General features: G+C 36.0%; 1 protein-coding gene across 2 annotated transcripts in view; it reads right to left on the bottom strand.

Annotated features, from left to right (window-relative positions):
- Nucleotides 1-25,212, bottom strand: part of EDIL3 (EGF like repeats and discoidin domains 3) — a 422,774-nt gene that overhangs the window by 179,580 nt on the left and 217,982 nt on the right. For both annotated transcript variants that reach the window (XM_047877276.1, XM_047877267.1), the window contains one exon: nt 8,266-8,379. In XM_047877276.1, coding sequence (XP_047733232.1) covers nt 8,266-8,379 — 114 coding nt within the window. The remainder of the gene's footprint in view (nt 1-8,265; nt 8,380-25,212) is intronic.

The following is a 25,212-nucleotide window of genomic DNA, read 5'->3' on the forward strand; positions in this document are numbered from 1 at the left end:
CAGTTAGTAACTAAAGATAGGTTAGTTGTATGAGTATATAAAAAAATTCCAAATTGCACAAAATTATTAAAAAAAAGACAAAAGATGGGATCACTGGCGTGGGCTTTTCAAATAACTCAAATAACCTTGTGACATTTTATTTATTAATGCAATTATTTGTTTATTTACATTTACTGACCTACAATTTTACTAGGTACTCTATATATGCTATTAATTTAAATTTTTTTTAAGGTTTATTTATTTTTGAGAGAGACAGAGACAGAATGTGAGGGGGTTAGGGGCAGAGAGAGAGGGAGACATAGAATCTGAAGCAGGCTCCAGGCTCTGAGCTGTCAGCAAAGATCCTGACGTGGGACTTGAACTCACAAACCGTGAGATCATGACCAGAGCCAAAGTCGGATGCTCAACCAACTGAACCACCCAGGCTCCCCATATGCTATTAATTTTAATCTATCCATTAATATGAACCAAATGGTATTATTAACTTCATTTAAAGATGCAGAATCTGAGGCCCAGAAAGGGCAACGAACTTATCCAGACATTTAATTATAAAGAGGAAAAGCAGAGTTGATGCCCCAGTTGTATCTGAATGCAAAACCTGTACTCTTTCCTCTTACTCTTCGGATACTCCCCAAGGCCACTCCTCAAGTGCAAATGTTCTTAAAGTGTAAACTGTAACGAACAGTGTTCCTTTCATCCTGTAAGGAGCAGGATCAATCATGCTTAGGAATGCAGGCTCTGTAGCTGCCACGCTTGGGGGTAAGGCCAGGCTGTGCAGTTCACTAGCCATGTGAACACGAGAACTTACACAAACTATTCACTCAGTACGCTCTGTTTTCTCTGTAAAATGGAGCCAGTGATAAACAGAACCCACTACAAAGAGTGTTAAGAGGATTAAATAAAATAACATTTAAAGTACTTAAGACAGTCTTAGCACACAGTAAGTTAAAAGTCTCAATTAAAAACATGAGCATATGATCATTAGTTGGTGATAAAATATTAAGATTATAGCAGAGTGTTTAGTTATTTACAAAAGCAATAATGAAGTGTTGAAGATAGAAAAATAAATATCACATAATTTAATTATTTATAAAACGTTTTGGCAATTTTCACCGTGTAAGCCTGGACTTATATAAGTACTTGGAAGCACTGCCATCAAAAGAAAGATACACATGTACATTTATATAGTACATGGTTGTGTATTTGTACATACTAGCTCATCTGTAACGAAGGCTTAAAAAGAGTTACAAAGAAATGAAGATATAGAAATGTCAGTTCACAGTTTTTTAAAATATATTCACATGTATCATCATCTCTTGCCCTTATTACTTTATAGGTAGAATTCTTAAAGTAAAGCTATAGAATTATCTAGATTATTATATGTAATTAAAAAAAAACTGGATGACCATGATATTTAGAAACATCCCTTTATCGTCAGTCAAAGATTTTAGCTTTCATTTTTAATAAAACTCTCTGAAACCATCCAAGTCTTAATACTTTCTGGCATAATAGTTTGGGGATGTTGCATTATAAGAGATCCCTTGGTAACTATCTTAATTTCCAGAAATAGTATCAGTGATGAAAATGAATTTGAGTGCCATTTCTGAAATTTAATCATGCCACATTTAAACACCCAGCAGGGAACTGTATATGGCTATTGTGGGCCACATAGTCCAATCAATGAAAATAATCCTGGTTATTTTTAGGTTAGTTAACTAAAGTGCTATCACTTTCCATTGTGCTCACTTTAGTATAAACATCCCATTGTGTTAAATGTACACAGTAAAGCATATCCGTTCTTATAAGAATACGTTTCTCTTGCCCGTTCATGATCATTTCCTTCCAAGCTGTGTAAGAAAATGGCTGAACATTTGAGCTTGTATCATTAGGAACAATAAGGGGATATAAATTAGGACTTTATAATTAGAAGAATTGCCTGTCATACTGTAATAAATAGGATGAGCATATCTACATGATTTTCACATATCATTCAAATGCAACTTCAATTAAAATTAAAGATAATCAAAATTAAATTCCCTGTAATAAATAAATGAAAAATAAAACTAAAAACAACTGAGATCTGCCAAATTAAGTAATAAATTGAACAGTATCTGGAAATCTAAGCTGACATATTTAAATCAAAAGCATTATTGCGTTAGCCTACCTATAAATATAATTTGCAAATAATTATTGGAAAAATTTTAGGCAGATTTTTGTCCAGTATTAAAACTTTTGTTATCAGTATTTGAAATACTAAACTAATTGAAAATGTTTAATAGGTGATTGATTTGCATAATAATTATTACTACATATTTGGGCATTATGTCATCATAGATAGGATTAGATATAAACATTACTTTTACGTAAAAACACCTAGTAGCCATGTTAATTAAAGACATACATTATAGTAAAGAATTCATATAGATTTTAAATAATGTTTATTAAAGTAGTGTCTTAAACATTTTGGTTTAACTGTTTAACTGAAAATTTAAAAATATATTTTGGTTTTAAAAATGTAGTATATCACTAATATTCAAAATATTTCAGTGAATTCCACTAGCAAAGGTAGTCTTAATAAATTTCCTAATATTGAAGGGTGAGTAAAACTGAAGGAAAGGCAGAGTAAGGTTAAGATCTGAGAAAAGCAAATCTTTTTGATGATAAGTACACAGATACTGAGATCAGTCTGTCAACACCATTTAAATAATTATATCCAAAATTACCACTTTTACATTTTCAAGCATTACTACTGGTAGTAGTTAGATCACAGCACTAATAAATGTTTACTGATATTAGAAATGGATAAGAAATAAATAAGTAATCTAAGATAAAATTATCAAGATGTCTGCAAGCAGAATGGTCTACATAGAGGAACAGAGTACCTGTTTACTTGTCTTATTTAAAAGCCATTTGCATAATCCTACTGCAAAATAGAGTTATAAAAGATTTTATCAAATCAAAGGAAAACAATTCAACTTGTAGTATCATTTACTGAGTACCAATTAATATACCAAATTATATTTCATTACACTGGCAAAAACAGCTTTAGAATACTGTTCCAAAAATGAGAAGTAGACAAAAAAATAACTTGGTAGTTATGGTAGTTGAGGGCAATGAAAAATCAGATACTATTCCTATGCTTAAAGAACTCAGAATGCAAGGTTCATTCATTCATTCAGCAAATGTCTATTGAGCGCTTACTGTTTGCTAGTACTCTTTGGCAACTGTGATTATAACAGAACAATTTCTCCCTCGTGGAGGATATACTCCACTGGAAGAATTTGCAATAAACAATATATAAAAGTACAAATATGATATGTTACTGATCAATGCTAAGGAGAAAAACTGTAAGAGGGAAAGGGGTGGGTGTGTTTTGGTGTGTTGAGATAGGGAGGTAGAGAGACTGAGAAAAGCCTCACTGAGAGGATGCCTTTATGCCAAGACCCAAAGGAAGTATGGGGTATTCATAACATCATAACAGAATATTACAGAAAAGGGGAGATAGGAAAGGAAATGCTGTGGGGCAGGGATGTGCCAGGTGTGTGCCTAGAACAGCCAGGAGGCCAGTGGGGCTGGAAGAGCACATGAAAAAGTGAGAGTCCCACGAGATGTGGTCACAGAGGTGAGCAAATAGGGCAGAGATATAGGCAGGGCCTATTGACCTCAGGAAACAGGGAGACTGTAATTTTTTCTCTGGGTGAGATGAGAAGTTGGTGGAAGATTTTGAGCTGCTAGGTGATGCACGTTGACTTTTGCTTTAACAGGCTACCTCTGGCAGTGGAGTTAAGAACAGACAATGTTAAGAAGCACATGCAGAAGGAAGGAAGGACCTCTCCCTAGCAAAATGGTCTAGTGGGAACCTTTTACATCTTTGAAAAATTATTTTTCTGTCACCTCCCTTGCCTTACAATTCTCTTCCCATAAGTAACAACAAATTCCTCCTGGAAGGAGGGAGAGAGAGAAAGAGACAGAGACAGTGTGTGTGCGGGCGTTTCCTGGGATGCTCAGCATGGATTCAGATTCACCTCTTTCCCTTCTCCTTTTTCTTTTCCATACTCTTTCTAAAGTCTGTCAGCTAGCTTCTGCTCCTCTTTACCATTTCATCTGTTTCCATCTCATGTTTCCATTTATTTATATTTCCATTTGTGAAATGAGAGGGGGTAGAGAAATGGGGTGAGAGGAAGAAGCAGCAGAATGCATGGTAAGTCCAGGTTTTTGTTCCCTTATGTAGTGCTCTCTCATTAAACAGTCATTTAAACATAATTATTCTTTTCAGATAACAAAGGTATCATAAGCCTTATAAATTCAAAATATACTGAAGAATAAAGATGCAGACACGACTCAACTATAATATGATAAATATCAAGTTACTTATTTCCTTTGTGAGGAAGTTCTGTGCATGGTTTTGATTGATTTTTTTCCTTCTGTTGTGTTTAATTTTAGTGACTTGAAAGACATCACAAACTAAGGGTAAGAAATATTTTCCTTTCATGTTTATTGTAAATATATCCCCATTTTATTATTTGTGTTTATAGTTTACTATTTTTGTACAGGTTTTTTTAGTCATTTCTGTTCTTCTGCAATATCTTCCATTATTTATTATTTGGGAGGGTATTGAGAATGATTTCATCTTAAAATATAGCAGAACTTAATTAATCCATCAGTAAATATAAGAAAGTAGTGGAAGGAGTGAAGTAATATGAGTGCAGATACCCAAGAGGAGAGTGAAGGGGGTTTGGATTTGAATATAAGCATGCCAGCATTTCAATACTGTGTCCTCTGTCCCACCCAGCAGTTAGTCTCCATCATTCCCCCTTTCCTCTTCCTCCTGAAATATCTGCAGAAACAAATGGCTTCTCTGCCATAACTGTAGGCATACGCCGACCCAATGGTACCCCTGAGGTACATGACAGAAGGCTCATAAGAAAGTTTATAAATCTTATTCCAGAGTGGAAGTTGGGAACATTGATTATAATCTCTGTACTGTCAATTCCCAAGATCCTAACCTCGATCATCTTAGGGCTGGCACTGCCTGGAATCTGCAGGTGTTTCTGTGTGCCCTGTAGTGAGTGAATACAGTACGTTCTCAATGTGTAGTACTACATCATCTTTGGGGAAGAATGCACCTTTTTACTCTGGATTTTCTAAAAATTCTAAGAAGCCACACTAAAAAGCAGAGCCATATTCCTATAAACCTAAACAATAGGGAGATTAAAAATCTTTATTTTTATTCTAAACACTTGCAAAACAATACAATAAAAACAAATACACCAATAAGAAAATATTTTATTTATTTTTTATGTTTACTTATTTATTTTGAGAGAGAGAGTGTGTGTGTGAGAAGGGGAGGGGCAGAGAGAGAGGGAGAGGAAGAATCCCAAGCAGGCTCTATGCTGTCAGTGCAGAGCCCGATGTGGGGCTCAAATTCATGAGCTGTGAGAGCATGACCTGAACTGAAATCAAGAGTCAGACACTTAACAGACAGCCATCCAGGCACCCCAATAAGAACATGTTTTAGAGTGTATCCTAAGTGACTCTTTTTTATCTTTTTTGTTAGGGCACAGAGATGAATAGAGGAAATGTAGAATGTCGGAGCATATGATGGGTTAGAAAATCACTACTGCATTTGTGTTCAAAGAGAAGCCTGAGTTTAAATATAAAGATTATATAGGGGCACATGGGTGGCTCATTCATTTGAGCATCTGACTTTGGCTTAGGCCATGATCTCGGAGCTCGTGAGTTCGAGCTCTGCACTGGGCTTTGTGCTGACAGCTTAGAGCCTGAAGTCTTTGGATTTTGTGTTTCTCTCTCTGCCCTCCCCACCATGCCCCACTTGTGCTCTGTCTCTCTGTCTCTCCCTCAAAAATAAATAAACATTAAAAAAAATTAAAAATACTACATAGATATAAAACTAAATCAAAGAAAACAAAGAATTTTGTTAAACATAATAGCAAACACTGATTGGAAGACACTAGATAACAAACTGGTGGCAATTAAGTTCAAAGTCTATTTCAAACGTCTTTCCATCATCAATCAAGTTTCTTTCTTTTCAAGGGTATTTTTAGATGTGTTGACCTCAGTAAAATCTATGATGGAGGGATAAAATAGGCTTTAGTCATCTAGTTCAAAATAGGCTTTAGTCATCAGTTACAACATCTAGTTCACATCCAGGTCTCCCAGTTTCAATCTATAGGCAAGAGACTGTCCAATTGCTCCTTGACTAGCACAGGAGGGCAAGGGCATACACACACACACACACACACACACACACATACACACACAACTTCAAGACCTAGGGCTTTTCTCCCAGGGTGCCTGCAAATTCAGTTATCACTTCTTCAGGTCAGTCAGAAAGCTGGTGCATGACTACCTCAGAGAGACAATCATTGCTGGGCATTGTTCCCATGACATGTCCCCTATATGGTTCTCCTTTTCGGAAAATGGAAGGTCCCATCTCCCTATTTGCTCCCCTGGCCAGGCCTTCTATGTGTCAGAGGAGGTCTTATTCTGCCTGGACATGTTCTTAGCCAGGCATTGTTTTAAGCTCTCCCAATGTTCTAGTACTGTCTGGAAGGTGCTTCATTACAGCACCAACTCTCTGTTTTTGCTGCATGAAAATCAAATAGCCATTGACATTAGCTTTTTGTTCTTCGTCAAAGTAGTGAAGTGTTCATTTACAGATACATGGTGGTGGGGGGGTGGCGCTTTTTAGTACAACTTCCAGTGCTGATTTGGCAGCCACCTGTAAGTCTCATGAACCAAAAGAAAAAAGGATACAGGAGCTGAATCTGGCCAGGCCAAGGACCAATTGAATCTGAATTAAGTTAACTTACAGAGTGGTCAGTTAAATGCTTTATAGAAGGTAGCTAGATTAGTTGACTGGGTGGCCACTACTCTATTTAGTTGTATGACCAACCTGCTTGCTCAGGTTGTCCTTTCCTTCCACTCTTTGATGGCTGAAGGTTCCTGTGTTGATTCACAATTACCATCTTCCCCAATTATTTTTAAGCTTAGAAAAATTTTGCCCAAATGTATTTCTTTTATATTCAGAATTTCATCATTTAATCAACTTTTTCAGGACGAGGATTATGAGTATTCATAGATCATCATTTTGTTTATATACATAACTCAAATAAGTTCTTCAATAATTCTCCCTGTTTTATTTTATAAAGTATCCTTGTCAGAAGAGAGGAAAAATGACATGTAAAATTGCTACTCTAACTAAAAAGGAAGGAGTGTATGAGTGTGTGTGTGTGTGGGGGGGTGGGTGTATGTGTGCGTATGTTCATGTGTAAGAGAGATGGAAGGTGTAGTGTGTTTTCATGTTTATTTCTTTCAACTCTGTCTGAAGAGATATCTTGATTTAGAGGAAAAGACACTGAACTAGGAATCCCAAGCCAAAATTCTACATTCCTTCTAGTCCTGTTTTCGTCACTATCTGCGAGAGCCTGGGCAAACCACATCCCTATGTGTCTCAGTTTCTGCCTCTGAATTCTCATCTCCATCTGCCTTCTGATTTGTATAATGTGATACTCTAATAGTATAATATACATCAAAGCAGTAGCACTATGGAGTTTCTGTAAGGGTCCAACAATGATTAAGTGATATCATTATTGTTCTCATTAGCAGGTATTTGTGTCTGATTCTGGTTTAATCACAATGACTATTATCTTGTTACCATCTTTTCCTAGTTTTTGTTTCTTAGGCGGAAAAAGGGCCACTTTGTGCTTCTTTGTAAACACTTCAAGAAAATCACTGCCCTATCATTTGATCCATCATCACAAGACCCTACTCTCTTAGGCTTCCAAAAAGGCAAATAACCAGTATGTAAAATTCTTACTAATGTGTATGCCAGCTCAACACAAATCCTCCTTTTATATGTGATAGAGGCTATCAGGTTAGAGCACCCCGAATTTACTGTTTGAAGTAAATTTACTGCCTGAAGTGACCACTCTGGTGGAAATTCAGGTCATACACATACTCAAAAGCCAAAATGGGATTCATAAAAGAGATGCACTTGGATCTCTGCAGAACTGTTGCCTTCCTTTCGGACCACAAAGTGTCAAGTTCTATGCCTAGCATGCACTGAGACCGATCCTGGGGAAGATACGTGTATTAGCAATATTAACAATAACAAATACAAAATGTGCCATTTCAATAAGTTAGGAACTCTGGAAGCAAATGATACTGATTTTGACCCAGATTCCATAATAAATGGAGGCTATGCAAACAACAAGGAAAATGTATACATATATGCATACTTACTGTATTGACAATTTCTTCCCATGAATTCACCTGGGCACTCACAGGAATAGTTAGCAACAAGGTCTGTACATATTCCACCATTTTTGCATGGCTCTGCTTCACATTCATTTATGTCTGAGGAAAAGAGAAAGAATAGAGAAAATGAGAATTATTGGTGGAAAAAAACGATTAATTATTGGAAGGATTTAGGCCTTTCAGATAAAACAAAATCTAAGTAATGTTATTACTTTTGTGTGTTTGTGAGTGTGTGTCTATGTGTTGAGTCAATAATAGAAACAGTGCTCAAAATCAACAACTGATTAATAATCAAGTTCAAATGAAATTGATAATCCCAACGAAAGACCAACAGAACCAGACCATTCTCCAATCCTGAAAATAAATATGAATAGTTTGGGGAAATATTCAGTGTATCCTTAGAATTAAATGGAGCAAATTAACCCTGATAGAGAGATGAATTGGTATCACTTACAAGATCTAGAAACCTTCCCTGCAGCAACAACTGCCAATTAACACTGTCTCATTTCATCTTAATTCATTAAAATTCTAACTGACAGAGATGTTTTAGTTTCTAAATAGTTCGCCTTTGATGAATGCGATGAGAAGCAAATTAGAGTTAATAGCTAAAGCTCGTTACATTAAGCAAAGTATAATAAATGTAAATGATGATCTCTTCCTAATCTCATTCAGGGGTTTCTAAAATTAGGATGACTAAAGGGACTTATACCTTTGATATACCATTATTATACCTGATGCAAAATCATGAAATATAAAACATTCAGCAAATTATACTAATTTCCATGCTAATTTTGGACAACAGATACAACGAATATGATTTTAAATGAAACAAGAAATAATGACTAATTCAGTCAAATATCTATCAGTGATAACTTACACATCATTCCCTCTAAGCACGGCACCAGGCTAGGTTCTGTGGGAATTGGAAAGTAGTTGGAGAACACGCAACCACTCCCCATTGCTTTCTATCATCTACTCCTGATGAACTCCTTCTCTGCCCTTGCTCCCACAGCTCCTTACAGACCTGAATGGGGTTGCCTAGGAATTGTCTATTTATGTGCCTTTCACCCTCTCACCTAGTCAAACTGCCAGCTCTACAGATGTAGACCCTGTCCTGCACTGTTCGTTGTATCTCTGTGAATGTCACACATTATCTGGGAGACCACTGGTACCCCCAAAATGTTTCTTGATAAAATTTCTAACAAAGGATTAGAAATAGTGGCCCAGACAATTCAAGCAAATTGTTTCAGATGTGTAATGTATCTTTTGATACACTACAATGTACCAAAATGTATTTATTTTCAGGATCTGGGTTTCTACAGTGCTAAAAGCAATATGATCATAAATTACCCTCTCAAGACTGAACAAGAACAACATACCAGAAAATGTCTATTTTGCCTTTTCTTTTTAACTTCTTTTTTCTAAACAATGTCTCCTCTTAGTATCAGTGTTGGTTATGCTCTCATTTTAAGTTTACTGTAAAGTTAGGCCTAAAATTCCTTAGGCAGGTGATGACTTTCTCTGAAAAAGACATCCTTTTTGGTTTCTGGTTAACTGTCAAAGTTTGAGAGTAGAGACAATTCTTAACTGTGTTCAAAGAATCTAGATAATATGAGTAGTTTATGACATCAAATAATAGGATAAAATCAGAATCTGATAATCTTTAAAAATAGTTGTGTGCCATAAAATATAACAACCTCCCTAATATTTGAAAATAAACTCTCCAGAGGAGGAAATGAAGGAAGGAGAGAAGAGGCGGAGGGAGGAGGGGAAGAAAGGAGGAAGGGAGGAAAGACAGGAAGGGAGAAAGCGGGGAGGAGAGGAAGGGGGGAGGTTGCCATTTATTCCTTATCTGATGGAATATTTAGCTTTTTTACAGTCTTACTGAAAATTTCACATAGTCTTGATTTATATTGGACTAACATGAAAAACATTTTCATTACATTTTGAAAGAAGCACAGAAATCACTGTGCTATTTATTTTATTGTTAGCTCAATGTAAGGCAATTGCAGCATCTGGCTACTTGGGAACATGCCTACTATGTCTCTCCTTGCATCATATTGACTACATTTTTTTTAGAGATGAGAATATGTCAATGGCTAATAAGAAATTAAATCTTCATGTTGGAGAAGGAATTGCCTTATTTTATAAAGTCAGATATAACAAGTTATTCTTTTATTTACTTACAGGGAAGAAACTGAATATTGATGTCTGAAGACCACATAAGGGAAATATAATTTGATCTTGAAGGAAAGGTTTAATTAAGATTAAAGACAGAAAGGGGATGGTAATGTATTTCCAAAAAGGAAACCAGAATGAGTCACAACTTTGAAGAGAAACGTTCATGGTATGATGCTGTATTCAGGAACATGAGTAGCCAGCCTGTCTGGAGCATAGAGTGCAAAGGCGGGTGCTGGGGCCCTAAATCTGAAGATGTAGACAGGGGACAGATTATGATGAACTGTGAGTGCCAGTAGAGAGAAATGGCCTTCATCTTTTGGCACTAAAGACTTGGAGCTGGGTGGGAGGGTATCCTCTGTACCCTTGTACTTCAGATAGACCTAGTGAAGCCAAATTTGGGATGGAATTCAGAAATGAATGAAGGCAAGCAGAGTAGAGAGACCCACACAGGATTTCATGCTAATAGGTACAACCTCTATTTTAATTCTCAGGTAAGAGGCACTAAGCATTTTGTCATTTTAATGTTGAACTATCCATCATGAGTAAAATCAAACCCATCTCTTGCTGCTTTAAGATGTTAATAGAAGAAAGTTTTCATAGTCAATGACGTTGAGAACTACGAAGAATCATTTTATATGCCTGTAAGGATATGCAGGCACTGTTGTTCTTGGCTTCCTTACTTCTTCCAAGTATTTAAATGATAAAAAATACTTAATACATGTGAAAGGTGAATCGAATGGAGACACATCAACGTTTGAACCTTGTAGCTATTTGATCATCAGGCCAGATTTATAACCATCAACAAAGAAAATTATAATTTAGAATATCGGACTCTGAAATAAACAATAGTTACACTTTTATCCAGAGGTTAACATTATGCGGAATAAACTGGAACAGCATTTGCTGAAGTCAAAAACCATACACAGTTTTTTTAAAAATTTGTTTTTTAATGTTTATTTATTTTTGAGAGAGAGAGACAGAGTGCAAGCAGGGGAGGAGCAGAGAGAGAGGGAGACACAGAATCTGAAGCAGGCTCCAGGCTCTGAGCCGTCAGCACAGAGCCCCATGTGGGGCTGGAGACCACAAATCATGGGATCATGACCTAAGTGAAGTTGGATGCTTAACTGAGTAAGAAACCTAGGCACCCCTCTCCATACCCAATTTTTGATACAGAGTGACCTCTTATTATTGGTCCATTTTTTAATTTTTTAAGCTAAAAAACTACCTTAAATCTATTATTTGTAAAAATACAAATGTTACATTAAAGGGGTTACATACTTTAATACAGCAGGCAAAAAAGTAAGACCTTTCTGTATAGGTACATATCTAATATCATGGAGACTCAGATAACATATGCAAATTACATGGAAGCATTTATATATTAGTATAATGCAGGAGTTCTTTTAGCGGTGAAGGCTATTTGCTCTGTGATTAACACTGCAAGCAATCTAAACGGAAACAGACCTCAATTTGAATAAATCATGTTTAATTAAAGACTAGATATAAATGTTCACAGAATATAATGTAATGAAATGAAAATTAAACATCTTTGTAATAAATCACATACATTTCTCTTTGTCATAGATCAAGACATTATCATTTCCAGAAAAAAAAATCCTCATCTATTCCAAATGTAGTGAAATATACTACACTCTTTTATAGCTAAGAAAAATTTGACATAGCAGTCCCATACAAAATAGGAATTTCCATATTTGGCCATATTTATAGTTCATTTATAATATTAATAGCCATCATTTTCTGAGGTTTTTATTTCTATGACTGCTTCATGGGAACTGTTTTAAAAAAATAGCCTCATTCAGAATTGGATTTTATAATAAGACACCCAGCTGAGTTCTGATCCCTCATCCTGAAAGCCTAAAACTGCTGCCTACCATCTCCTCTGGCTGAGGACAATAAGAGCTGAACATGGATTTCCAGACGTAAACTCATGATGCTATTGTGTGTGCATGCTGGAATTAAAAAGCAAGGTAAAGGAAGAAAGGAGAAGAAGACATGAGGGAATAGATAATTGGTCACAATAGAAAGCATTTCTTTGAACAAAAAGAAGTACTCTAGAAGGATTCCCAGGCCCTTTGCTCTAATTACACAAATTCATTCCTAAGATACACCTAACTGACTCTATCATCATTATGTTGCACTTAGCCCGTTTTCATGCAGGCATGTAAAGGTGTGTTGGTAGACAAGCCACTTTGGCTTAGGTTTTTGCTAATAGAAAAAATGCCAACCTATACACACTTTGGAGATTTCGCTGTGAGAATCTTCTTCCAGTAACTGACAAATGCATATATTCATAAGATCAGTCTGAGTACTCATGACCTTATACACATCTGCATCCTGAGAAGTGTTCAGTTACTAGCCTTTTTCTCTGGATGTTTTTTGGACCCATCATTGTGCAAACTATAGTCCCAAAACCCATGATATTGACTTTGGAGTGGTAGGTAGGTTGTCAAAGAATTTTTGAGAATCAAGATTTTATTTGTTAGTTCATTTATTTGAGACTTCAAAAAACAATGGCTTTTCTGGGCATAATTTCTTGTCACAGAAACCATGTTGCTTCTTTTCAGGTAATTATATTTAAATATTCAGTAATTCCATTCTTCATAATAGACTCAACCAGCTGGCCAAAAATGAAATGGAGATTTCTGGAGTCTAGTTCCCTTGAGCTTCCTCTGGAGACTTTTTAAATTACTTGATTAACCAACTAATTAATTAATTAGTTCAAAATTTTCTCACATTTTTAATACATAGATTAAGAGAGATAACAGGTAGCAGTCCAGGGCCATCAGTGTTCCAGTTCATCCTTGAGTTTACCCAGAATCCTCAGGTAGATGCCATCTGGCCCCAGTAGTGCCGCTGCATTTACTTGCCAACATGGCTTAGAATGTTGTGAATACTGACCACCATTTAGATCAGGACAACCAATCCTTCTCAGGATGAGATCCATCTAACCTCTTGAATGGACACAAAGATAACTTAATTCAATCATGAAATTATCTCCTTTTCATCTCTATGTATATCCAGACCCATGATCGTCAAAAAGGAACAATTAAATTTCAGGCTGAGCATCCTTGTTTTCATATATTAAAAGGGCACCATGATAAAGCCCTTAATTTTTTCTTTGCAGAGACAGAAAGCCCTTGGGCTGTCTCTTCTCCTGCAACGTTGTTATTGACTGTTAATTAGCCAGCAGAGCCTATTTTCAAGAGCCTGCTATTTTTGATCCTAACAACCCCTCTTCCCTGGGCCCCCCATTAGCTATCAAATAATTTTCGTACCTCTTATGAGTGGCTGACTTTTAAAATTTGACCTTTTATTTGTTTTTCTTTTTTTTTTTTAATTTTTTTTTCCAACGTTTATTTATTTTGGGGACAGAGAGAGACAGAGCATGAACGGGGGAGGGGCAGAGAGAGAGGGAGACACAGAATCAGAAACAGGCTCCAGGCTCTGAGCCATCAGCCCAGAGCCTGACGCGGGGCTCGAACTCACGGACTGCGAGATCGTGACCTGGCTGAAGTCGGATGCTTAACCAACTGCACCACCCAGGCGCCCCTTATTTGTTTTTCTTATCTAAAGCTTATGGCTTTGCAATTTCTCTTTTAAGCCTAATAAATTACGATGAAAATCTAGAAATTCCGTTCTCCCACTCAGATATTGAATTAAATTATCATGATCAGAATTATCTACAAAATTTCCCACTCCTTTCTGGGACTAGTTCTGTATATTTTTATGTACTTGAGCTCCCTTTGGATTTTGCCTTCTGCTATTTCAATGTAATTCATTTTCAAGTAGCAAGTTAAAAACTGAATTCTTTAATCAGAACATATCACAAATCTTTTTATAATAACATATTTATAACTTTCACTTACCAAGACAAGAATGTAAAAAAAAAAAAACAACAACAAGCAAACCCAAATCATACTCAAATCATACTCAAGACATACTTATCCCTCACCACTTAACAAAGATCAGCCTACTTCTTTGGGGTAGAGGGGTTCTATTAAGGAAAATGAAGTTACCAGTGCTTGTTTTAAAAGCTAGAACTTCTAGGGGCGCCTGGGTGGCGCAGTCGGTTAAGCGTCCGACTTCAGCCAGGTCACGATCTCGCGGTTCGTGAGTTCGAGCCCCGCGTCAGGCTCTGGGCTGATGGCTCAGAGCCTGGAGCCTGTTTCCGATTCTGTGTCTCCCTCTCTCTCTGCCCTTTCCCCGTTCATGCTCTGTCTCTCTCTGTCCCAAAAATAAATAAACGTTGACAAAAAAAATTAAAAAAAAATAAAAGCTAGAACTTCTATTTTATTTTTTAAAACATTTTTTTTTTTAATTTGAGAGAAAGAGAGGAGGGAGGGAGAGAGAGAGAGAGAGAGAGAGAGAGAGAGAGAGAACCAGCCAGCAGGGGAGAGGGGCAGTGTGAGAGAGAGAGAATCTCAAGCAGGCTCCACGCTCAGTGCAGAGCCCAATAAGGGACTCTGCCCCACCATCCTGGGATCATGATGTGAACTGAAATCAAAAGTTGGATGCTCAACCAACTGAGCCAGGCAGGTGTCCCAAAAGCTAGGACTTTTAAAACATAACAATGCGAAGGCCCTACACCAGAGATTCTGATTTAAGTGGACTTGGGTGAAATGAAGTGAATAATACTATTTGTACGGGAGTCCAGATGAGTCTAAAAGTAGCTAGAGTTAACAAACATCAGGTAGAACCTCTGCCCATTCATCTATACATCCTTAGTTCTTTGCTATGTGCTAAGAATGCAAAGATTAATATATCATGGTCCATTACTTTCGCAGGGCTCTTACAGTACAGTACTTACTCAAAGAAATGACCAGTTATGCTGCAAAGTGACAAACATTCTAACAAGAGAATGAATGCACAGTTTCTCAAAAAAACTTCAAATATCAATAACTAAACCAGTCTAGCAGACTACAGAATGTTGAGTTTTAGAAGAGGAGTCTAGCTGACTGGAGAGAATGCTTCTGGGTTATCTACTCTGTAAAGTCATTTTTCTAAATTAATACACATCTCATTATTCTAAAGATCTGAGATTGACTGGTCATGGTCTAGTTCTTTGCTCCTAGTATAGAGTCATATATTTCCTAGTTTTTTTACTTTTATTATAGTATGTTATCATATATATACACATATATATTTCATATTTATAATGTTTTATCCAGAATTAACCACTCTGTTTTGTCACCTGCATTTCAAATTTGTTCACTTGCAGCTTTCTCTAGTTTTAGTCATCAACACTGATGATCAGCTATGTTGGATTTTTTCTAGAGTGAGTAATCAAACACTCATTACTAGCTAAGATGAGATTTATGTTGGAAGCATAGCTATGACTCATATGCTTACTTAACCACTCATTCACTCACTCACTCATTAAAATTTTGATGGGCACCTTCCACGAATCAAGCCCTAAAATATGTAATGTTGGATACATCAGTGAATGGGGGTCAGTTCCTACTCTAAGAGATCTCACCTTCTGTAATTCTATTTGGGAGAGAGGTAATAAAATAGTGAAATACGTGTCCTACGCCACTTCACACAAAAGGTACTGCGATCATAGAACAGGCAGTGGCTCTGCCTGGAGGAAATATGGAAAATTACTTACAGAAGGTAAGATTTGGTTAGTGCTTAAAGGATTGGCAGGAATTTTTTAGTAGGAAGGAATATAAAAGAACACAATGTTTTCAGGAAGAACTGAGCACTTTTAAATGTCTAGATATGCACAGAACGATATGTGTGGGGCTCCTAGGGGGGGAAGTTACTAGGTAGTATGGGCCAGATTTTTATGGCCCTATAAATCAGGTTAAGGAGTCTGAACTTTATAGTCCTTGGATACTGGGGAGTTAATAGAGTATTGAAGAATGTGAAAGGGGGCATGGGATCTTTATTTTAGAAAGCTCATTCACATACTCTAGAATTTCATTACTGGGAACATTTTGGAAAAATAATTCAAAATGTCAGAAGGGAATTTTATACTGACTCCATATTACTCAGACCACATAACATGCTGGCTACAGCCATGTATGTTTAAACATTTAGTTTGGTTTGAAACTAAACACACAGATTTCCTAATATTTAGGGTTGCCAGACTTGGCTGCAAACATACAAGATGCCTATGTAATATCTGGCTCATGCTTAAAAAAAAGTTTATCTGAAATTCAAATGTAGCATCCTGTATTTTATCTGGGAATCCTACTTAAATTGCCAAATAGAATGTGATTTCTCCATATTTTCTTTCTTTCCTTTTATAGAAGCACTTTAATTTTCAGCATATGGTCATGCTTTTCATTTTGTACATTCAGCAGACCTCAAGGAAAACTACCTGCAGTGGAAAATTATTATTGACAAATGAGTCTTCCTCAGGCTTTTGCTATCGCTAAAATTCATTGCTTGCTTTCTGCAAACTGTTTCATAATCTTTAGAGTGTAGAGTTACCTCTATGTAAGCTTCAGTACTACATATACAGACAAATAGCACTTCAGGGTGACAGTAATAAGTATTTCCACTTATTTGTATATTGCTTACTATGTGCCAAATATTTGTTGAAGCATTTTATGTATAACATGACACCCTGTGAGCTAGTAACCATGAACATAATGAGGAAATGGAGACATTAAAAATGTAAATAACTTGCCCAGGGTCACACAGGTGGTAAAACTGAGATTAAAACCCAGAAAGTGTGTCTCAAGAATCCATGTTATTCACCAACATGCTTCAGCTCCACTAGAAAATATTAGTATTCCCTCTGCACCATCACTTCACCATCACTTGCCTTTGGGTTCTACTCTATGTGCTAAGGACAGATATAGAATAAAATATAATTCTCAACCACTAAATGTTTGTAATGTCCTAGTAATATTAGCATCAGTGTTCTAGGTCAAAGAATCCAATCCTAAAGCCTCAGTTAGAAATACATTTTCCTGTCAATTCCTTTATTTCTCTTAGTAATTTTTCTCAAAATCTTAAGTGATTTGGGTTTAATGGACATTTGTTCTAATTTTATTCCTGTTTACTGAGAAATTGATTTCTTTGGATCCTACATTCTTTTATACATGCCTTTTAACTTTACATTCATATGAAGGAAATGTATATGCTTTAGCCTTTTCTTTATAGAGGGCATCGATATATTTTCTACCTGTACAATTATTTTTTTTTCAGGGGTGATAATACACATTCCTTTAAAATCTTTATTTGAAAGAATGCATACATACAGAAAAGCACACAAAACAATAAATAAATAAATAAATAAATAAATAAATAAATAAAGTTAATAAAGTTAAATGAATTATTGTTATGAGACAACCTGTGTAACAAGCACAAAGGCCGAGCACAAAAACACTGCTAGTACTCTAAAAGTCTTCACAGGCCCCTTCCAGATTTCCTCCAGCCTCACAAAGGTAATTGATCTCCTGCTTATTAAGGCAATCATAGACTCACTCTTTGTGTGGTTTATAATTTTACTACTTAACTATGCATTCCTATAAGAGGAACATTTATTCCTGTCTATATTTGAACTTTATAGTAAAAAAAAAATCTTTCAGTGTGTGTTCTTCTGTTTGTGGTTTCATTCACAATGTTGTTGCAGGTGACTGCAGTGAATTTATTTTCATTGCTTAACAATATTTCACAGTGAAGTGTATCACAAGGCACTTTCCCTTTCTACTGCCTATGGCATTTATGCTGTAGCTGGGAATAAAAGCATCAGGGAACATGCTTGTACATGTCTCTGGATGTATAAGTATACTGAATTTGGGGGGAAGGGTACACCTAGTAGAGAAACGACAGAGTCATTTGGTTTTTTAAATGCCAATCTGGTTTTTAAAATGGTTGCACTCCTATCAGCAATTTAATCCATAACATTTTTGGCGATACAAACTGTGTGAAACTTGCAGGTAACCACTTATTCCACTTCACATACAAGTTATAAGTAGAAAGGCTTAACACCAATATATCCCTGTAAGATATATTTTTAACAAGAGAGGCTTTTAAGGGAACAAATTAGAACTCTCAATTCACTGGGTTGAATTATTTTTCCCTTCAACGACTGCAACTTGTTTAGAAAAGTTAAGACAGTAACTTAGGCTAAAAATAATGAACCACTGAAGGCATGTCAACCACTGAAGGCATGTCAACAATGCCACATTGAAATAACTGGTACTGCTATGCAGTTAAATTTTGTATATACAGAAAAATAATTTTACTTTTAATTCTAGAATTAATTTCTTAAAAATAACTCTATAAATCAACTCTCACCTACAGATACATGTAGACCAGATAATAAAATAAGAATACTTCCTGCTCCTACATTTGAACATCTTTGAAATTTTATGTTATAGGTGTAATTAAAAATCTGTTAAAAGTGATGAATTCTGTTATACTTCTAAAGCTACTGTGAGGATTACATGAGGTAACTTGTGGGGAAAAATTCTTATAAATTTAAGGACTGTAAAAAGAATTATCTACATTTTTATAATATGGACTAATCTGTATATGTATTCTTCTATAGAATGTTTCTTGGTCATGTTGCTGAATGAAAATGTATGAACATCTAAAAAATGTATTTTTAACATTTATTTATTTTTGAGAGGAAGAAGGAGACAGGTGTGAGCAGATGAGGGTCAAAGAGAGAGGGAAACACAGAATCCAAAGCAGGTTCCAGGTTCTGAGTGGTCAGCATGGAGCCCGACATGGGGCTCGAACTCTCAAACTGTGAGATCGTGACCTGAGCTGAAGTCGGACGCTTAACTGACTGAGCCACCCAGGCGCCCCTAGGTACATTTTTTAAAATGTTGATTTATTTTTGAGAGACAGAGAAACAGAGCGTGAGTGGGGAAGGGGCAGAGAGAAAGGGAGACACAGAATATGAAGTCGGCTCCAGGCTCTGAGCTGTCAGCACAGAGCACAACACGGAGCTTGAACTCATGAACCATGAGATCATGACCTGGGCCGAAGTCAGACCCTTAACGGACTGAGCCACCCAGTTGCCCCCATTTTTAATGAGAATTCTGTACACAGATATTTCTACTTCTGGGATTATCATCAGAGTAAATAAAAGGGTAGGATTTTATAAATAAATAAATTTCATAAATATTCTACAGAAGAGCAGCCCTGCCTTGGAGAGGCATGAAAGGCAGTATTTATCCACATAATTGCAAAGCCCATGGAAATTTTGATCCACTGAATGGGATAATTCAACAGATACTGTTAATATTAATTCTTTGTAAAATGGAGACATTCACTATTTTTTAAAATAAGAACATTAGCTCTATACATTTTGGCTGACAGATCACTAAGAACTGGAGCTGATAGACTTAAATTATGGCCGGTAAATATAGCAAACGCTTTTTTTGAAATTTCATTTCAGTTCTCATCAAGGTGCAAGAATTGAGTGGCTGTATTTCCAAGTCCATAATCTCATCTACATAATTCTACGAGGTTTCCTGGATTCCTGGCAGACCTGGAGGCAAGAGAACATCTGCCACACTCAAGACCACCATTGAAAAATCAGCTTCCAGCCACCAACTCACTACTACATGCCAGAAAAGCAATGCCTATGAGCCATTACTTTTGATATTTTATTTTTTCTCCCATATTCATTGTTAAGTATGCCAATTTGGCATCTTTTTATTTTATTTTTTCAATTAACAGTGATAACTTTGGGATTCAAGAGAACTTGAGTTTCTGGCCAAGACATAGTCTGGATATGCCCTTCTGCCTGAAACAACCAAAAAAGTAAAACAGACAAAACATATGAGACAACAGTTTTGAAGACACTGGACATTAGGAAAGAAGCGACAATCATAAACCAGGTGGGTCCTACAGTTGTTCAGGTTTACTGCCTTGAGAAAGGACAGTCCAGGTACATCCTTGCCAAACCTCTCAGATAAAAAGAAGGAGCTGGGAGGAAGGAAACAGAGAGAACTCACAGGGATCGGCAGAGCACCCGCTCAGGAATTCAGCAGACTGTGGATCACCTCATGCAAGTAAAAAAAACAACAACAACAAAAAAAAAACCCACTAAGGAAAGAACCATCTGGATGCACCAGAGGGTGTAACACTTGGAGCTCATATCAGGTTAGGAAAAGTGCCTGATCCCTCAGTAAAAAATAAACTAATTCACGGGGTGTTGGGCACAGGACCCAGAAGAAACTTTCCTCGGTGGTGGGAAATAATTAGCCTAGACTAAAAACCTCACTGGTCCTGTCTAACAAACCTTGTGAGCAAGACCCAGAAAGACCAAACTGTTTTCAAGTAACTTGTCTTTATAAGAGAACAAAGCTCAAGAAATTATGAAGGAATACAGAGTCTAATACCCAACAAGGTAAAATTCATGTCTGATATACATTTCAGATTAATAGGCATGCATAAAAGCAGGAAACACAGATTTAGAATTAGCAGAAAATGCCATTAAAACAGCTATTATGACTGTATTCCATATATTGAAAATGTTAGAGACATGGAAAATACAAAAAGAGACCCAAGCTGAACTTCTAGAGATGAAAACCACAATGTGTGAGAGTTTAGACATTGTAGCAGAAAAGATGAGTGAATGTTAAGACAAAAACCACACAGCATAAAACATACAGAGAGAAGAAAAAACTGGACATCAGTACGTATCTATATATGCAGCCTAAAAGAGATGTGAATGAAGTCTGTGGAGTGGGAGGGAAAGAAAATATTTGGATAACAGCCCTACGTTTTCCAAATATGATAAAACTATACCCACAGATCCAGGCAGCTCCACAAATCCCAAGGATCAGGAGCATGAAGAAACATCACAAAGACACATCACTATTACAGATGTAAAAAAATAATTCTGTAGAGAAATTTAGTTTTTTCAATAGATGATGCTGGAACAACAACAAATCAGGAATTTAGATCCACTTCTCAGGCCATATACAAACATTAATCAAAAATGGACTATAGACCTTAAAGTAAAATCTGGAACTAAAAAACATATATATACACACACACATACACACACACACACACACACACACACACACACACACACACACATATACATGAAAATCTTTGGGGATTCAGTTTAGGCAAATATCTCCTAGATATACAACATCAAAAGCATGAATCATAAAAATTGAGAAATTGTACTTTAAAATTATAAACTCTTGCTCTTCAAAGTTAATTTTAAGAGAATAAAAAGTAAGCCAGAGATCAAAAAAATATACTTCCAAATCAAATATCTGATATTTGGAATATCTAAAGATTTCTCAAAAGTCAATAATAAAACAAGTGACTCAAAAAAAAGTAAATAAAACCCTAGTAAAAAGATTTGAACACTCTCTTCACAAAGGGTATATACCTAAGAATGGAGAACAAACATAAGAAAATGTGTTCAACAGCATTTATTATTAGATAAGTTTAAATTAAACTAAAAATATATTACCACATAACCATTACAATGACTTAAATTAAATGGACTCACCATACCAAGTGTTGGGGAGGATGTGGAAGAATTGAACTCAGACCAGTGTAAAATAATACAATCGGTTTGGAAAATAGTTTAAGAGTTTCTCAAATACTTAAACATATATCTGTCATATGATCCAGCCATTCCACTCCTCGGTATTTATCCAAGAGAAATGACAACTTATGTCCATTCAAAGAGTTGTATGAATGTACATAGCACCTTTATTTGTACTAGCCCCAAACCGGAAACAACCCAAATGCCCATAAATTAGAGAATGGGTAAATAAATTGTGAGTTATTTGTACAAATTTAGTACCACTCAGAAATGAAAGAGAATGATCTATCGGGGTGCCTGGGTAGTTCAGTCAGATAAGCATCTGACTCTTGATTTCGGCTCAGGTCATGATCTCATGGTGGTGAGATGGAAACCCACGTTGGGTTCCATGCTAAGCATGGGCTTGTTTGGGATTTTCTTTTCCTCTCTCTACCCCTCCCCGATTGTTCTCTCTCTCATTCTGTTTCAAAATAAATAAATAATCTTTAAAAAACTAAAGAGAATGAACTATTGATACAAACAATAACATGGAGGGACTTCAAAATAATTATGTGGAGTGAAAGAAACCAGACAAAGACCAAGGATTTTCTGTTTCAATTTATATAAATTTCTATAAATGCAAACTTATTTATAGATAAAAAGCAGATCAGTAGTTGTATAACTAAAAGGGACAGATGGGAGGGACTACAATGGGGTAGAAGGAAACTTCTGAGGGTGATGAAAATGTTCAGTATCTTAATTAACATGATAGTTTCATAGGTGCATATATATGTCACAATGTACCATTTTGTGCATTTAAAAATGTTTTTAACATTTCTTTATTTTTGAGAGAGACAGACAGAGTGCGAGTGGGGGAGGGAGAGAAAGAAAAGGAGACACAGAATCTGAAGCAGGCATCAGGCTCCGTGACCAGGTGGGGCTCAAACTCACGAACTGTGAGATCATGACCTGAGCCGAAGTCAGACGCTTAACTGACTGAGCCCCCCGGGCACCCCAAAATATGTGTATTTTATTGTATGGTAGTTATATCTCAACAAAGATATTAAATAAAGTCATCATGTCAAGGTTCTTTTCATAACTCACTTATTTATCAACTGTGAACTTAGAACTACACACACACACACGCTCACACACACACACACACACACACACAATCTAACACACATACACTGCATCACAGTAACCAGCCCACAAAATTAATGAGGGACATCAGCCTTCTCATCAAATTCACATCAGAAAGGGTTTTTTTTATACTTCTACCTCAAAGTGAGAACTATGTAGCCCAAATGAAATGAGGCAGGCCTTATTGAAAAGACGGAGTAGTTTAATAAAACATACTAATAGAAGGAGCTGTATTCATAAAAATGACAAAAATACTAATTTTTTCACAGCAGTTTACCTCCTGCTTTGCAGGTTATTTTCATCATTCAAGGAAGGCTTTGCAGGAAGTCTTAAATGAAGATGAATGAGAAAAAAGTCATATAACTGCAAGATTTTCTACTGCTCATATATTTTTGGTTTGAGATTGCATTTACTTCTGATGTGGTTGACTGTAAGAAATCAGAAGATTATTAAACTATAACTGGGGTTACCCGTGCCTCTCCTAATAGTTCTTATTTCCCAGAAATTTTTCTGAGGTAAGTTCATAAAATATATTGATGTGTATGTTTCCTGCACTCTTATGATCTATTTAAGAGGCTGTAATTTTCATGTAGGAACTATGAAATAATTTTCTCTAGTTCTCTTTGCTCCTGTATGAGAGGTAGGACTTTAAAAACAAATATATGCGTGTATGTATATGTATATATATATAATATTATAAATATATTTGAGAGATTTATTATTAATTTCTCTTAATATGTACTAAGATGGAAATCTCAATTCCATTAATTACTAATCATGCAATTTTACATTGTAAAAGTAAGCCTTCAGGGCAACAATTTCCATCATCTCCAATGAACCTGATTAAAATAACTGGACATTTCTATAACAAGTGCTCTAACAAATGGTCCTGTTCTGTCAGAGAGGAACGGGTCTGATTAGAAACTGCATTGCTGTGTTATGCTGTTATAAGATTAATGCAGAAAAATAGTTTAGTTCCTTTTAATAAAATCCAATGACTTGTGAATTGGACTAAATATCAGTAAATAGTAAGCATAACGGTAACTCCACTTAATTTGGTTGTTTAATTTGGCCCTGAGTATAATTATTTGAGTTTATGCAGCAACTTACTTCCCTACACTCATTAAATCTCCTTCTCCTCTGTTTCTAAAGGATAAAGGAAGGCTTATGTAGGTTCAATTAAAAGGGTGATAGAGTTATCCTCAAAAGTGATATTAATATTTTCCCAGAGTAGAATCCATCCACAAGATACTGCAATATTTAAAACATTTTGTTACATCATGCACAGGTAGAGAACAACTAAGATCTATGATGATGATCTACTTTAGTGAATATACAAATATATTTTTGAAATATGTAGAGCTTTTTATAGGTACTGCCTCTAAACTATAATAAATTCCTCTGTTAAATCGCCTATGTGAAAGCAGTGGAGGGGCAGAGAGACAGGGAGATATAGAATCTGAAGTTATAGTAATTCCACATAGTTAAATACGATTGGCACCTTATTTTTACCTACTTGCTATGTATATATCATATATGCATATATAAACTTATATACATAAATTATGTGGATGTACAATTTTTTAGTCCAGGGCTACTGTATTCATTATCAATAGACAACTCATTATACAAGTGAGAAAATGATCTCTAAAAGCTACCTCCTCTTACTTATTCTCCATGCCCTCCTCAAATGTGTTAGTTATATCATTTATTTTAGTTCTTTTTTTTTAAGTTTACTTACTTAGTTTTGAGACAGAGACAACGTGAGCAGAGGAGGAGCAGAGAGAGAGGGAGAGAGAGAATCCCAAGCAGCCTCCGGAGAGCCTGATGCGGGCTCAAACTCACAAAACCATGAGATCATGGCCTGAGCTGAAACCAAGAGTTGGATGGTTAACTGACTGAGCCACCCAGGTGCCCCTATTTTAGTTCTTCTATTGGTTACCTATTCAACCTTAACCAATATATTTAAACTTTCCATTTGTTCATAAGCTTTAGACATTAAAACTCTGTATTGCCCTTCAAGCCTCCTGTCTGCCTTTACAGTCCTACAATTTTTTTTCACTATAACATTTTTCTTATGTTTTTTTCAACACATTCTGTTCTATTGTGGTAAATATGTC

The sequence above is a fragment of the Prionailurus viverrinus genome, chromosome A1 (assembly GCF_022837055.1).
Source record: "Prionailurus viverrinus isolate Anna chromosome A1, UM_Priviv_1.0, whole genome shotgun sequence".
Taxonomy (NCBI): Eukaryota; Metazoa; Chordata; class Mammalia; order Carnivora; family Felidae; genus Prionailurus; species Prionailurus viverrinus.